The sequence below is a fragment of the Cyprinodon variegatus genome, unplaced genomic scaffold (assembly GCF_000732505.1).
Source record: "Cyprinodon variegatus isolate N-32 unplaced genomic scaffold, C_variegatus-1.0 Scaffold14, whole genome shotgun sequence".
Taxonomy (NCBI): Eukaryota; Metazoa; Chordata; class Actinopteri; order Cyprinodontiformes; family Cyprinodontidae; genus Cyprinodon; species Cyprinodon variegatus.
Window position 1 is genome coordinate 2026951 of NW_015150467.1, and position 17017 is coordinate 2043967.

The following is a 17017-nucleotide window of genomic DNA, read 5'->3' on the forward strand; positions in this document are numbered from 1 at the left end:
TGCTGTCTAAATCACCAAACACCTCCCCCACTCCACTACACACACGCACTCCAGGAAATCGGGGTACTAAAGACACAGGAATAGCAGCAATTGCTGCACAGCTGCAGAAGTCCTGTTTGTGGGGTGCAGCTAATAGAACAGCCAGTATTAGAAACACATGCAAAAAAAGTTAATGGCTGTAGGCATATTTTATGTGCTTACTGCTTAATGAAATAGTCTTTATTATTCTTAACAAGGCTGCTGGTGCTCGTCACTGCATTCTTATATTACATTATTTATTTCTTTTTTTGTACAAGAAATGCCTGGTGGCTACTCCTTTAACACTTTAAAGCTAATTTACATTCAGCAAATGTGCCAGACAAAACGCTACCAAGTTGTGTTGAGGACAGCACTTATTTTTGTAGTTAACGTAACTAAAGATAGTTGAGAAGGTCGCTGGAGATCATAGTTATGCAATTATGTATCCAAAACTATCCTATTGCAGGTCACTTTCCCTCCACCGTATACAAGTCAGAATCACAGGATCTAGTCAACAGGCTCGGACTGGTAATCTGTGATACTGGGCATTTGCCTGGTGGACCGGTCCTAATTTCAGCGTGCGAGGGCCGGCCCTCCTTAAATCATGCCGGCCCCAACGCTTACTCTCCAGCCGAAGCATCTACCTGGGACAGTAAATAACTCAAGGAGCTTAAGAAGTAATACAATGTTAACCACTTAAATGATGCGTGCAGTATATATAGCCCTTCCTTGTCATGCACATCCTTGTGACTGTTGGCATATGGTGTAATTTTCTATTTCTTCAAACTGTAAAATCATTGCAACAAACTAAATTATAATACCACTAAAATGCTTTCTTTAAACCAAGCTAAGATGTTCCAGTTATATTTGGCAAATTTATGTTTGAATATAGGGCGACAGTGGCGTTGGATGTAGGAGTTTGCGCTGAAATCGAAGGGTTAATGGTTCAAGCTCCGACTCCGACTTTCATTGTCGTTGTGTCCTTGGACAAGACACTTCACCTGCATTGTCTACTGATGGTGGTCAGAGGGCCCGGTGGCGCCAGTGTACGGCAGCCCCGCTTCTGTCAGTGAGCCCCAGGGCAGCTGTGGCTACAATGTAGCTTGCACCATCAGTGTGTGAGTGTGTGCTTTAATGGGTGAATGAATGTAGTGTAAAGCGCTTTGGTCAAGTCTCCTGACTTGAATAAAGGCGCTATATAAGTACATGCCATTTACCATTTGAATATTTTGCAAAAATATGTTGCGGTGCATGATGGGGTTTTGCATCTAAAGGCTAACGTTTCCCGTCTTACGTGCATTGTTGCCAGGTTGGGATGTTTCCAAATCTGGCAGTTTAGTACAGCTGTCTATGGGTAAAATATGTTTTTTGTTAGATTTATGGCCTAGGAGATCAATAGACTTTGGTTCAAATTGGGAGACATTTCGTATATCCAGGTGGTTTATGAACATTTTATGGCAAACGTGAGTCGGTGAAGGCGCTGTATGTATGAGTGGGTGTCTGGCTAGCTTCGTGAAAGTGTGCTTCCGCGGTAGCAGTCACTGTTGCGTCCGTGTTAATAACCCTGCCAGAAAAACCGCATTATAGAAGTCTTGGTGATGGTTGTCATGTGATGCTTGAAGATAGATTGGTCAATCCACAATGTGTATTTGTATTGTGTTTCACATTTGAGATGCACAGGTTTGACTGTGTTTCTATTTTTTTTTTCCGGGGGGTCCATAAGTGGGCCAGTGTAGATGGAAAAATGCCAGGGCCGAAAATCTTTCACAGTCAGAGCCTGCTTGTCACTGTTTAAAATGGCAAAACTGTGTTATGCAGTGTGTGCTCTACTCCAAACAGAAGCCAAAGGCAGCATAAGAACTATGTATTTGAAAGGAAACCATGTTTTCTATGGAGGCTCTTCAGATTTTAGCTGCAAGAGAGAGCAGGTCTTCAGCAGAGAACAGGGAACATCTTAATGCAAAAGTGTCTTGTTTTGTCCTTTAGAGCTTTTCACCTCTCTGCCTCTTATGGAACATTATTCATTTTCAAGCTTTTTTTTTTTTTTTTTTTAGCTGTTTTAGTTAAATCATTTTTTCTCTTAGATAAGCTATGCAAAGTATTTCTCTTGGCAGCAGAGTCAGAATTCCTTATGCATTTGATTACAGTGAACAGAGCATGTGTGCTCATATTACCTTTTGGCACACACAATGCAAAAGATAAACATGGAAAAATGCACCTTTCATAAGTTGGCAGATCAGTTTGAGGTACTATGCCCATTACAGAGGGGTCACCCCGAGGTAATGGTCCAAAGTGAGGCCAGTTTTATGTCATCCATATCTGTGTGTCTGTCAGAGCCTGCAGCCCCTAACCTGATGAAGTGTAGGCTGATAGTGGAGTTATAACCACCTTGGAAATCAGGATTTAGTGTTTATACAGCAGACTTTAAACACTAGTCGGTAGGTGAATCATTGCTGCAGACATAGTTTAATAATTGACCAGCAGAGCCTGAAAGTTGAAAACAATAGCAGCTTGTGTTAGGGGGGGAGAAAAAAAAGCTAAAGGTTTATTCTGCATGACACTCTGAAAACAGCCAAGCAAGATGGACTTTTTAATATGGCCTCTTGCAGAAGTATTTATACCTTTTTAAAGCTTTCAAGGTTAGTCATGATGCAGCTGCGAATATGGGGGGTGAAACGGATAGATAAACACCAAATGGTGTGATTGTGAAAAGGATTCAGGGTATTCAAAATGTTACTGTGGCCACAGCATGATGCCACCACCATCAAGTTTCTGCTTTTTTTAATATATATTTATTCTAATTATATCAAGCAATTCTATTTTAAATGTTTATGGCTTGACATAGATGTATTTAGCTATTCATTGTTTATGCCTTTCCAGAAAACAGTTTACTAATTAAGTGCCTTCTGAAGACAATTGTTATAAGAATGTTACAAGAAAAGAAAATGTCAAGACTCCAAATGCGGAATTTTTTTTTCAAATCCATTCATTTATAAAGAAGTAAAAAAATCCCCTACGTTCTTCCTTCCTTCTGCTTTACAATTTAATCTTTTGATCTTTCTCTTAACATATACCACAGTTAAAGGCTCAAACATTAAAAAAATGAGCTAAAAGTTTGAGAGGTTGAAATACTTTTGTAAGCACTCCAAAAATAATCATAGTATAATCATAGATTTGCGACAGCGCTACCCCTTCTGTGCACGTTTTGGTGCTACGGATTACGTTTCTCTATATAAGGTGAGGAGTGGGTTAAACAACAGATCAGGAATCACACAAATGGATCACGTGTGAAACAGATGCCTGGAATCACATGATAATCACACAGATTCCTACCAGACGGGTGTGTTTTTCATTTCACTCTCATTGAATCAAATGCTGTTTAACAAAACACATTTTTGTGGTTGAGCGGTTGGATGTTGGCTTAGCATGGATTAAGCACAAAAAAAAAAAATCTTACATTAGCGTGGACATCGTGTGTTTGTGGGGCAAGTTTACATGCAGATTTGGTCCAGAACTGCCAGATTCCAGGAGAGACAAAGGACTTTAACCATATGGGAGGGGAGGCTGACTCAAACGGCACTGGGAATGAGGTATGCAGCCCCTGCCATTGTGACCTTTGACCTTTCAGAATATCACCCACAGTAACAAACCCACTCCTATGTTGGGACAATGCTGCTGACTCCTATTGAGCCTTGGCTTTTTGCTGCTTTACACCCCACCCCCCGTATTTTTACGCTCTCTTCCATGCTACATAAAAACTTTGCAAGACACAGGGTTTAAATTCGGATTTAGAGTCTGTACTGGGGGTAGGAGGCGGGGAAAGGCTTTTGTGGCTCTTTACAAGCCTGAAAGAGGACCAAACATTCACCATCCTTGAAAACTCCCTCATTCATTCTTTCATAGTTCTTTCTTTTTCTGCAGGGTTACTTCCTCCAAATCCCTCGGACATTCTAGCACCTGTTTTCAGCACAAAACCACATATTTAACTCTGAATTATTAACCAGGAGGCCACAAAGTGTCTGCCACCCGGTGACATGTTCTGACTTCAGACAGGAAAAGATGGGGGCTGGTTTCCTTGGCGACGAGGGGGCACTTTATTAAGGGGGAAACAAAAGCCAATCTATCTGGTGTCTCCCATCTGTGATCTGTAAGATCTGCTAACAAAAGCTTACAAGAATATCAAATGCACAACTTGGGCTACATCTGCCACTGATGATGGATGATGTAAATCCTGCGGTTTTCTTGAACTGTACATTTTTTCCATCCCTAATTCATTTCGTGTAGATGTTTATTCATTTTGCAAACATCAGAGCGAATTTAATAAGAAAAAAGGTTAGGGATAACAAAAAAAGCTTACAAACTGAAAAAAAAAGTCTCTAAAGCTCTAGTTGTCAACCTTTTTACGGATGAAGTCTACTTCAAGGGTACTGACATATAGGAAGAGCTACCAATACTAACCTATGAACTACAAGGGTCAGCGTTCACCTAAACTTTGCACATTATTGGCATATTTTTGTAGTGTGATTTTCTTTTAGACATGATCATTTTAGACGTTATCATTCTATAACTGCTTAAATGCCATATACGACAGAAACAGAATCCAAAAAAAATTCAAACTTGGCCCACTGGCAAGTTGTTCTATTCTCAGCATACTGAAATATTTCACATTAAAGTTCTAAATCACTACTTTTTGCTGATTTCAACTTTCTATGACAGCCATAAAAAAAAACAGTCCATTTTATTAACACAAATTATACATTAAAAAAAAAGCTCCATAGTCTTGCTCTATTAATGTTTCAGATGTTAAAAATTTTTGCAATTGGCATTAATCATTCACATTTGTATCACTCCTCGTTTTTAGTGTGGAATATTACTAAAAGTTTGATCAAGTGATATTACTTCAACAAAAATAAGTATGGAAACAACAGATTGATGTATTAATAACGTATGGGTTAGATAAACTTTAAAGAAAAGCAGATAGAAGCATAGGGCTTTTATCAACTTGCTTATGAGTGGTTTTAGAGTCAAGCTGATATATATTTGATGTATTTTTGGCTGATATGGACCAATCTCCAATATTAGCATTGGAACATTATGGGCTAAATTGGGGCCTTAAAGTTTGTTCAAAAAAAAAAAAAAAAAGAAAACTATTAAAAAAGATAGTTCTGAACCAATTTTCACATTCAATTTTTTATTTTTTGCATTTGTGGATTTTTTCTTTTTTTTTTTTTTCTAAACTTACATGATTGTTTTTTCAGCTTTTAACTTTTGGTCCTGTTTTGGATGGGGGCGGGGCCTCAGATGAGAGGAGTGTTAATCCCTGATTGCTCCCCGGGTGCCCCACAATGGCAGCCCACTGCTCCCTAAGGGGATGGGTTAAATGCAGAGATAAATTTCTCCAATGTGAGATCAATAAAGTTCAATTGGGGGAGTGGCGGCCTAGTGATTAGGACATAGAGCTGTAATGACAATAAAATGCTGGGGGGAAAAAATAAAATGTTAATGAAGGTTCAACACAGGAGCTGAACAACAGATTTCCAGCTATTGCAACTGGAAATATCTTTAAAACCTCATTGATATTCTTCATGTATGTGATTGGCCTTGAAAATAACATTCACAATTCACCAATAGAAGCAGCCTATTTGAATACACAAGTGTTTTAAGTCGGTGTTAAATTTTTTAAATCTTTTGAGCAAACTTCATGGCCCCAATTTAGCTACACAGGCAAAAAAGAGGCCTGTGCAACTCAGGTCTGCATTTTAACCAAATTTCCTTATGATCTAAAGATAAAGTAGGATGATTACTGCATGCCTTTCCTAATCTAAAATGGTCTGTGGCCAATAGAACTTGACTCTTGAGAAATGATTTAACAGAGCAGCTGTTCTGTAATGAGCTTAGCTTCCTTTTATCTTATGATGTAAACCTTGCCTTCTAGTTAATTCCCTTTCTTAAAGGTTTCTTACTACTTTTTATTTGTTCCTTGTTAAACACATTCATGCAACATAATAACATCTTTGAGGCTGGTTCTTTTATATATTGAAGAAAAAAAGATTGTATTTTGTATCACTGATTTACAGATTCCCACTATGGTAGAAATGCAAAAATTCATCCAATCCCAGTTACCTTACAGCTTCTAGGGAATGAATGTTTTCTATTGAGGCGTTGTCTCATGTTTAAAGGGATTTAGTCACCACACACACATAAGAAGAGAGGGAGTGGGCTGTGCAGCTGTCACAAGTTCTCAGATGTGCAAAGGGAGCCACTGCAGGGAGGACTTTAGAAGGAGTTAAAGCGACAGTCATGTCAGAGCAATGCGCGCTAGCCGCTTATGTGTGAGCTGAAGTAATGCTCAGAGGCGGGAGGGTAAAGGGCTTTTCTTTGTAGCCATGAAGAGCAGTAGCAGAGTTTTTGAAGTGGATACAGGCATTTTACTGAGAGGCTCAGGAGCAGATTGAGCAGAGGCAGGGTGCAGCCTGAAGGAATGTAAGTCAAAACTGGCTTCAGGGGCCGTGCCAAAAAAGGAGTAATCGCAGCACAGGAGTAGTTATTTTTTCATCTGTTTGCAAACTGAGGGTTAAAAAAAAAGACACTGAAGGTTTCACATTTCTAATAAAGTGTTAATGCACCAAGTCATAGCTTAATTGTAAGAAAAATAAAAAATCCATCCAAGAGGAGCTCAGTCTCTGCCCTCCTTTGCTCCACTCCTGTAAATCTTCACGGTCAGAGATCAAACTGCCTGAAGGCATTTCCAGTATAAAAAAGTCTATGTAAAGTCAAGTGCAGTTAGTAGGCATGGTCTGTCCATTTTATTATTTTCCAGGTAATTGTATCCATGCCAAGAAATTGATTAGCTATCCCTTTTCTGCATTACATTTAAAAAAATCTGCACATATAATTTTTTCATTAATCAAAGCACTGTGTTTCTTATTCATGATGCCTCAAACGTATCTGCTACCGCGGTGGGATGGCTCTCATCTCCTCGGCTGTAAAGGATTCACTTTCCTTTGTATCGACGCTGTTGTTATGAGGCAGCAGTAGAAGCATTTGGCAGATGCCTCGGGCTCCAGTGGTTCGGTGAAAGTAGATCTATGAGGAGATGGAGCTTAGTCATAAGTTGAGAGAGGAAAATTCTTCCACTTTGTTCTGTAACTACTGGGTCTCTAGTGAGTGTCACTTTGTTGAGGGAAACAAAGGTTACATTTTTGCTGCAGGATCGACTCAAAGGGTTTCGGAAAGGGAACTGAGCCGAGAATGAGGTAAGTGTATGGATTTTAAAGTCTGTGACTGATTAGCAGTGGGGAGGTTCCCAACCTGAACAAATCTGCTTGTAACGTGTGTAAATATGACCATTAAAATCTAGCCAAAACCAGCTGCCTTTAATGACATGCAAAATAGAAATGTCAATACATTGATAATAAGGATTTTGTGGGGGGGGTTTCTAAGTCGTTTACAGCCTAACAGGCAGTTAGTGATCCCACCAAACAGTCCCTGAAGACAGTCACAATTTTCTTTGATTTTTATGGATTCTAAACATCAGTATCTCCACATGCAGTGGTCCCACAGTGGGCATATAATGTTGTTCCTAGCCATGCATGATCCAATTACCATGATGAGCAGCGAGTGTAGAGTGAGTCTAATGCTTACATGTTTTGGAGAGCATGGGTCTGTGGTATGGATTTGCAGTTCCCTGGAGTCCTAACCGTGGGTGACCTCTGTGCAGGGATTTTGGCTTAGTTAAACCACTGTGTAATGATATACTCAAACCTACTGCATAGATCTGTTATGAGAAACACTGATAATGAATATCCTCCATGAAGGAACACTGTGTGGACACATGCACTTCTACTTAAATTAATTTAATCTGTTCTGATAATTTACCTTTTCATGATTTTTCTCTCTATTTTCTGCACTTTTAACAAGAAAAATCCATAACACATTTATTATAGTCTAATTGGCTATAGGTTATTCTGACAGTTTTATTATGTTGTATAGGCTTTTATTTTGTATATTAAATAAACATTATGTAAGGTTTTACTCAAAAGTATCTTTAAAATAGCCTTTTTTTTGCCCTTTCCGACTAAAGCATGGCTTGAGTTGCAAAAGGATCTCAGTAGATCTGCTGCCATGCATCCTTAAGTCTGTAGCTTATTTTACTGAATCCCCCTGTTCGCCTGATGTGACGTCAAGAGCATCCATGTTAAATTGGTCCAACCTAGCGAACAATGAAAACTTTATATTTACAATAGGAAAGAAAAAAATCCCTTTATTGTCCCACAATGGGGAAATTGCAGATTTGATAGATTTTTATGGACATTCAGAAGCGACCAGTAACCAGCTCACTCAGACAACTATAACAAATCCACAAAATGTGAAAACATTTTAAAAAACAAACAGTTCTGCAGCTCTCCGTTTTGGCCACAGGTGGCAGTATCATTTGAAATCACCAATCCTTTAATGATTCATCATTTTAGATTACGTTAGAACCAGGTAGCATGTTTTTAAGATGCATTTATAATTTTTTTAAATAACTTTTTATTATAATCAACAGCTTTCTTGACCTTGAACATTATGTGGTCCAATCCACACCTATTTTCCTGAAGTTAACGGCAGTGAACATCACTGGCGTCTTACTATCCTGTTGGGTTGATCATTTCCGTTTTTATGAAATCAAATTGATAACAAATTTTCCTTTTCATTAGTAACTTAGTAGCCATGGATTTGTCCTGCTTTTGTTTACCAAAATGGTGTGTTGCTTTGCATGATTATTTGTTAATTCAATATGAAGGAACCATCAAATATATTTATTTTAAAGTCTTAATTAGAATAGGCCAGCTTAAATCTGATTAGTGCGTCATTTATACAGAAGGAAAGCTTGCTGTGTTAAAAGCTAGGAAAAATGTACAAATAAATTAGTATGATTTTACTTGTTTATGTTTATATTTTTCACAAATAGTTGATAGTTGGAAACTTTTTAGTAGCCTTTTAATGGTTTCAAAACTTGAAAAGTAAGTTTTCAGACCCCTATTGACTTTTTTTTTTTTAAATGGCATAAAAAACATTAAAACATTTTCTGATATAATATCCATTATATAATTATTACTATATCATTAAATCACACATGACTCTTGACATTCTTAATGAGAAGCAGTTGCTGCTGTTAGATCCTTCCTCCACGTAGAGCATTCAAAGGCAGCTCAGCTCTCGCCCCGCAGTGCCTCCATGCTGTTTTCGGAGCAGGAGATGTTCTTTGCTTCACTTTTAACCTGGATGCTGTTGTTACAGGCTCCTGGTTTGGCTGCAAAGTAAAAACAAACAAGCCAGACTGAAGCAAACTAGACCAAAAATCTAAAACAAATGGAAATTGCTGAACGTTCTTTTTTTAAAAGTGCTTACAACCATCAGATTGGGTTACTTTTTGTGGTCCAAACCCTTATTAAAAGAGTTGAGTTGTTTGTATAAATCACTTTTTGGCCTTGCTGTGTATAAAAGAAGCTTTGTATTCATAAAATCATTTAAATATAATATGTCAGGTTAACAATTTTTACAGCTTTAAACATATTTGGGGTGTTTTTCCACTTCTCTCTATCTTAACTTTTATAACATTCTACCTCTCATCACAACTACACAATGCTTCATGCTGGAGATCAACACGTCTTAATTGTGTTGATCTTAAATGTGAACAGTTAAAGGTTCTCTAAAAACTTTTAGACCTTTGCTCCTCCCACGTCTCTGTTACACGCTGTAATCTTTTCCTAAATCTTCTCTGAGGGCCCTACAGGGGCGGAGATTTTTTTTATGACAGAAATATTCTGAACACCTCTTCATTCACGCTAAAGCATTTAATCAAAAAAGGACTGAGGGCAGATTTGATTTATGTGATTTTTTTTGTTTTTCTTATTGATTTTAAGCAGCCTACTCTGTTGTATAAAGAAAGTGAATCCAAGGTTTACAGGGAAGCACTAAGGTAGATTCTTCTTCCCAGCAGCTGTTGGACTTTATAACCCTCACTTCTTACCTAAACACTCAAACCTAAAGTGCTTATATCGCTGCTGGGTGTGCAGAGTTTTTCAATTTCTTGTAAATAAACAGTTTTTTTTCTTTTAACATTTTGCATGTTTCTTTGAGTCTGGGGATGTTTCATGAATAACTGTAAACCTTTTTTTCCTTATGTTTGAAAAAAGGCCCTTAGTCTACAGCCTCTTATTATTTGATTTTGTTTTTTTATACTCTAACCTGTGTGAATCTTCCATTTTCCTTTCAGTTTCCCAAATGACAATAAATGCTTATCTTTCTTATCTTTTTTTAAACCAATTACATCACAGACTTACAGTAGGTTACGTTCTTTTGCTCGTAATTTACCAAGACTAGATTTTTGTTTTAGAAATAACATTTGGAAACACTTGATAACAGCACATGTGAGATTCCTGCTCTTAATCCTTTCCCCTTAATTTTATTTTTTCTTGGCAAGCTGCTGAAATCCATTTTGAGCTGAGATAATTATACATCCTGATATTAACTAATGTGCAGCCAAACCACAAGTTTCAAGATCTCCTGAAACTAAAAACTATTTTACCACAAGTTACCAAATAACCCTTCAAATGGAAATCTGTGGCAAAGGCACACTTTGAGCAGGAAGTCGGTGTAAAACACCATTTTAAAATGAGCCAGACTGTCAATAGCATTTGATGTTGACAGATAAAATCTGCCAAATTAAAAAGATATACTCGCTCTGTTTTTCAGTTGAAAATATGGATCTTTAGCTCAATCTGAGATCTTAAAACTCTCTCCATTCTCTGGAGTAATATAGAAGAGGCAATGTTTGGTTTTTAGAAAGCAAGGTACAGGTTTTTTGACATTTTAATAATTTACCAGGGCTCACTTCAAAGAAATTAAAGAAGGGTAAAGGAGATGCTGACAGTTTGCTTTTTACAACTTTCTTCAGGTTGCATTTTTAAAGCAGTTGCCATAAATTCACAAGAAGCATTCTTTCATAAACTGGTTATGCTACATCTGTTGATTATGCTTTTTCTGTCAAAGGTTTATCTTCTCTTTAAGGTTTAGGACTGCACTCATCTCTGAACTCTTGTTCAAACACATATTTCTGTCTTTGAAGCCCCTTTTTCCAGCTTTATGAGGCCCTCCTGGCTTTATTGCGTCATATATTACAAATTATTTATCCTAATGCAAGCAGGTGTTCACAAAACATCTGCTAAGCTACATACCCATATTGGATTTTTATTCACATGAAGGAGGGGAAGGTGTTTCATCCAGCTGAACCACTTTGGAATCCCTTTTCCAGCCTCTGTTAATTCACCTCAGGGCTTTTCTTCTGCCTGCTCCTTTAAACAGGCCTTGTGTTTGTTCTCTAAAATACTTGTCGTATTTCGGTGACATTTGTTTACACTCTTGTACTTTAGGTGAACACCCACCAAGATTGTAGATGTAAATTTAGACTGGCTAAATTGTTTCCAATCTAAAACTAAAATAAACCCAAATGGGATCCCTTGAGGTGTTTTTCCTTCCACTTACTTTAAGCACTCTACTTATCCTCCCCCACCTTTCTCTACAGATGAAGCTGTGGAACAAGTACAAGGTAACCAGCATCCCTTCTCTGGTGTTCGTGGACGCCACTACGGGAAAGGTGGTGTGTCGAAATGGTCTCCTGGTGGTCAGAGACGACCCTAAAGGTGAGAACTAGCCTATGTATGTGCACAGTCCTCTTGCAACGATGTATTTCCATTTCAGTCATTTAAAGCTCTAACCATAATTCACTTAAATGAATGGTTAACCCTAACCTCCAAAGCATTCAACACTTAAAAACATTTTTATGAAGCAGACAAACACATCATAGGGTCAAAAGGACATTAGAAACTATAAATTTTCCCTGTCATGGTTTAATTACCCTCACATCTTGGTGGGAAGCATTCTTCAGCTGCTCTAGGCTGTGGGAAACAGCCAGTCATTCTGGTTTTAGATTAGATTATCTGCTGTTACTATATGCCTTTAAAGAAAAACAGTTTGTGAAAGCAATAACTGCTGTAAAAAAATAAAAAATACCAGATGAATAATTTTAAATGCAGCATTTATGGCAAATTTACTGATGAGTTTATGTAAGCATTTGGGAAAGCTGGACATTTGATTGCTTATTTGTATAACAACTTTCCGTTTTTGAAATGGGAATCACTTACTTTAATTGAACCAATGGTTTAAGCAAAGATCTCTGCTGAGATAACATAAATAATAAGCATTTAGAAACCTCAGCTTTTACAGGTTGACTTTCTGTTCGCATCTGCTGCAAATTTGCTTCAAACCACCAGACAGCCAAGGTGGTGTTAGGATACTTCTAATGCCTGTTGATGCTCATTCAGTACATACAGAATGTGATATTTAAAGCGCTTTCCTGCCATTGAAAGATCAAGTTTGTGGGAAATAGTGATAAAATGTTAATAAAAAGGGGTCAAAATAAAGTTGATACTCTATATAAAAAATTATATTTATAATATTGTTAAACATTGTATTTACCTTGTATATTAATGCACACTCACATATATGTAAAGGCAGCCTGATATATTAAGCACATTTTTAAAATAATTGGTCTGACGTAATTGTTATAAAATTTGGCTTTGGATTTCTATATAGGGAGCCTTATGTATAAACCTCTCTATATAAAAGGTCAGAGCAGAAACTTCCTGCTGAGGAAACTCATCAGGAAGACCTTCTGAAGACCTTCTATGACTCTGTTGTGGCATCAGCCATCTTCTATGGAGCTGTTTGTTGGAGCAGTGGCTTATCTATAGCTGAGAGAAAGCAGATGGATGAGCTGATCAGGAAGGCCAGCTCTGTGATTGGATGCCCTCTGGACTCAGTGCAGGAGGTCGGGAAACAAAATGATCCACTAAAATAACATCTTTGTTGGATAATGTTTCCCATCCGATGCATGAAGCTGGTGCTGAACTGGAGAGCTCCTTCAGTGACAGGCTGCTGCACCCTAAATGCACCAGGGAGCGTTATCACAGATCCTTAAGTTACATTCATGCTAATTTTTGCACAGTTTCTACCTTAGTCAGTTAAATAACATGGTGCTGTCATTTTGCTCATCTCGGATGTTGCTGCTATTTTCAAATATTAATTACTCTAAAAATGTCCATAGCTGTATATTGGTTATTTTTTTGCTCCAGGTGCACACTTTTATATTGTTAAAACACTTTACAGTACGGTATTTCATTGTTCATCTTTTAACTCTTCACTAGTATGCTATTCTTATACATTTTTCTAAGGTCCATATTTGTGTGATAATTTATTCTATAATCATGTTGCTGCTGTAAACACCAGAATTTACCCATTGTGGGACAATAAAGGGATTTTCTCTTGTATTCTGTTCTATTATATCCTCTGCAACACATTTTGATAGCAAGACCTTGTTGCTATTGGTAACAAATAGAGGTGAAGATTAGAGGTTTCAGGTCTTAAAGGCTCAGGGTAGCATAATAACAACATGTCTAATGTGGACAAATATTTTTAAACTCCTTTTAAGAAATGTGAAAGTATGAGGAAAATGACTGTAATTTCCAGAAGGAAAAAACAGCAACTATTTAAAAATTAGTTTGGAGTTCAACTAAATTAGAGGCACTTATATATAGAACACAGATACCTATAGCTGAATACCCAGAAAAAGTGTTTTAGTACCTGAATGTCAAATGTTTGTCTAGTGTGGCAGTATCTCCAGTCAGCGACCATAAAACCTGCTGCAGAAATGGAGGATGCTGCAAAATGGCCGATTTAAAATGATGGAAAACTGTTCTGGAAAATGTGATTCAAATGGTGCTCCCACTGTGTGCACAGCCTTAGCTCCAGGGTGACACAAGACTTTAGAATACCTTGTCTGGCATGTTTTATCTCCTCTTCCAATAGCGCTTTAGCCAATGTGTTTTTTTTTTTTCCAAAATTACCAAACTGACAGTTATTAAAACAGACTGAGGAAAGTGAATTGGAATTGACTGAGAAGAAGGTCAAATGCTAAAGCTGAATAATTCAAAATAACATTAACTAAAAAAACTGGCAAAAGTTCTATTACTACTATAGTCCTTGTTGTTTTGCTGTGTGATAAAAATAAGATGAGTGTTGTTGTTTTTATTATTGATAATGCAGATTATTACTATTACCACCACTAATAATGAAAAAGTAAAACCAAGGAAACCACTGTTCTTGCATTCCTGGTCAGGATCTAGAGCCATCTCTGTTTTTCCTAACATTTTCTCCTTGTTTGAGTTGATGCAACTATAATTGTGGTTCTCCTTGATTATTATGGTGTGTTCATTTCACAGCGGCTTGTCTGGAAAACCTATAATTCATGCACTTTGAAGTGGAGATGGTGAATTAACAAGAGCGGGCTTGTATTTCTCTTCCGTAACGTGACCGTCTTCTGCGGCAGAGGAAATCAAAATCTCTCAAAAGGCCTCGTCTCTGTGTCATGTATGGTCTGTTTGGTGGGAGAAAGAAAACATGTCATTGGAGAGGAGAGACATGAAAACAGACAATGAAAAAAAGAGAATCCTGGAGCAGAGGTTTTTCCTTAAACTTGATATATATGTAGAAAAGCTTAATCTAGAGCGATGAGCATTTCCCTTATTTTTATATTTGAGCGTATTGGTTCGTGACAAATCAATTTTTCTTATATCCAGTTTGATGCAGCAAAAGGGCAGTAAAGAAGTTTCTGCTCACTGAAACTGGGAGGGGCGGAGGTGGTTTTCAGGCCCCTCTCTGCCTTTCACTTTTAGTGAAAGGCCAGCCTTGAGTGGCGGCAGACTAGCCTGCAGCATAAAGATGGAGTGCACTTTTACAATCAGGACAACAATGAAAGGGAACTCCAGTGCAGCGCCGATGTGTCCTTCCTTCCTAATGAAGCACTAGACTACCACACTCGCATAAAGGGGCTATTATGATCAGCGATACAAGGTTCTTTTTTTTATTTTTTTTTTATCATAACCCCCCACCCCTTTTTCAATTGGGCTGTACGGAATGCATCTCCAAAGCTGGGGCAGGACAATGAGAACACGCTGAAAGGAAGTGAAAAGTGTGAAATGGAGCAAGAGGGAAGAATTACGTGCAGCAGTAATTTGCTTGAGAGGATTGGCTTTTTGTGTTCATTATAACCTTTTCTCGTGTTCAAGGTCTGCGTTTTAAAAAGCTGATTTCACAAAATAAATTAGCTGTCTGGAATCATAGGACTCCTCAGGTTTGCCGGTCGCTAATCCATCAGCCTATATTTAATTTATTTTATTTATGTTTATTTCTTTCTGGTCTGCATGTAGGATGTAAGTAATCATTCAAGTTTATCATTGTATGGATTTAGTTTTTATTTGAAAATAAGCTCAAAATTAGGCCTGCCAGTATAGATTTTAGCAGATTATTACGGTAATATGTTTTTAGGAACAAAAAGTTCTCAAGTCCAGCAATTCAGTTCAGAAATCTAAATTTAAACCTTGAGTGATACTTTTTAGGTTTTATCTAGAACACATTTCTCTTAAACCTTTTAATCTAGTTTTTTGTTGTTCTCCATTTTGTATTTTCAATCCTGCATTGAAATCTGTAGTTACAGTGGTGTGAAATGGGTTGCCTGTTGTCATGGTTACTTGTCAAAATCTGAGGCTCCACTGATAAAGGCTTTTCATACTTGTTACGCACATGTTCAACACTGAGTGGACCTACTTAAAGTGATTAAACAACAGCAGATGTTGTGAAACAGAAAACTAATTCCCAACCTTAGGCTAGATTAATTCAGAGTTGAGGATTTGAGTTTGCTAAACCTGCTTTGTGACTTCAAATGAGGCATGGCTCAACTTTGCTGTGTTTTTGTCTTAAGAATAATACTTCTGAGGCCCATTCCACAATCTGCTGATCAAACAAGAAAGCAGAGTAATTGAAGAAGGAGAGAGCAGAACAGACACCAGAGGCTGCAGACACACGCTGTGCCTTATTTATAAACTTATGAATGGATTTTAAAGAAATCGTTAAAAGAGATGTGCCTGAATAAAGGGAACAATTCATTAAAATTTGATAATGATCAACATCCTGAGCAAGTTTTAGGTTTAAGTCACGATTTGGGGCAAAATTTGCTGCTTGCTTGCTTACTTACGTTTTTATGCTTTTCAATATTGCTTGATTGTGGTCATGAAGAACTAATGTTGTGCTCAGTTGTCCTATCACTCTGTAAATCCAATCCAATTAAATTCTTCAAAGTAACCTTTTTTTTGTCTTAAACCAAGTAATTAGTCATGTGCAAAGCTTTAATCCTGGAAGATCATGGAATATTAAGAGTTGCACATCTTAATTACATGGGAGTTTAGCTATTTATTAAATAAAAAACAAATGAAATAGAGATGTGACCTTTTTCTTTTGATGTTTTCAACAGCTTTTTAGTAACGATCAGTGTCAATACGGCAGTGAGTGTTGCAAACCGTAGCAGGCTCTACAAGTCATTTCTAGATAGTAATAGTCCTACCTGGTGTTAAAGTCTCATCAGGATGCAGATCTGTGCATACATGCATAGATGCCCATCTCCAAGCACAGTCTCGGCGTGAAAAGGTTGGATACAGATGGAGTCCATCGCAGAGACACACTTCTCTCTTTTTCAGTTCTTATATATATATATATATCTATATATATATATAGATATATATATATATCTATATATATATATAGATATATATATATATATCTCAAAACAGTTTCTGTATTTACAGTATAAGGAGCCAAGGTGTTGTCCCACTGTATATAATAAAAAACCAGACACTGTTATTATTTTTAATAGCCGTTTACTCCTTCTGGGCCTCCTCTTACTTTATTTTGACCATAGCAGTGATGAGAAAAATGACAAGCTTCAATTTTTTTTTTTTTTGTTCTTCAGTAAAAACTTTCACAATGAAGAGTGTTGCCAGAGAAGTGGTGAATTCACTTTTTTAGGTTAAACAATGGAGGCTTAATTTTTCCTCTCCACCTA

At 37.4% G+C, this 17017-nt stretch overlaps 1 protein-coding gene across 2 annotated transcripts in view; it reads left to right on the forward strand.

Annotated features, from left to right (window-relative positions):
* Positions 1–17017, forward strand: part of nxn (nucleoredoxin) — a 78991-nt gene that overhangs the window by 49172 nt on the left and 12802 nt on the right. The window contains exons 1-2 of one of the 2 annotated variants that reach the window (XM_015383859.1): positions 7091–7274; positions 11588–11705. In XM_015383859.1, the coding sequence (XP_015239345.1) occupies positions 11588–11705 (118 nt within the window). In that variant the 5' untranslated portion in view covers positions 7091–7274. Of the gene's footprint in view, positions 1–7090; positions 7275–11587; positions 11706–17017 lie in introns of those variants that run through there. The other variant, XM_015383850.1, reaches the window with a different exon arrangement.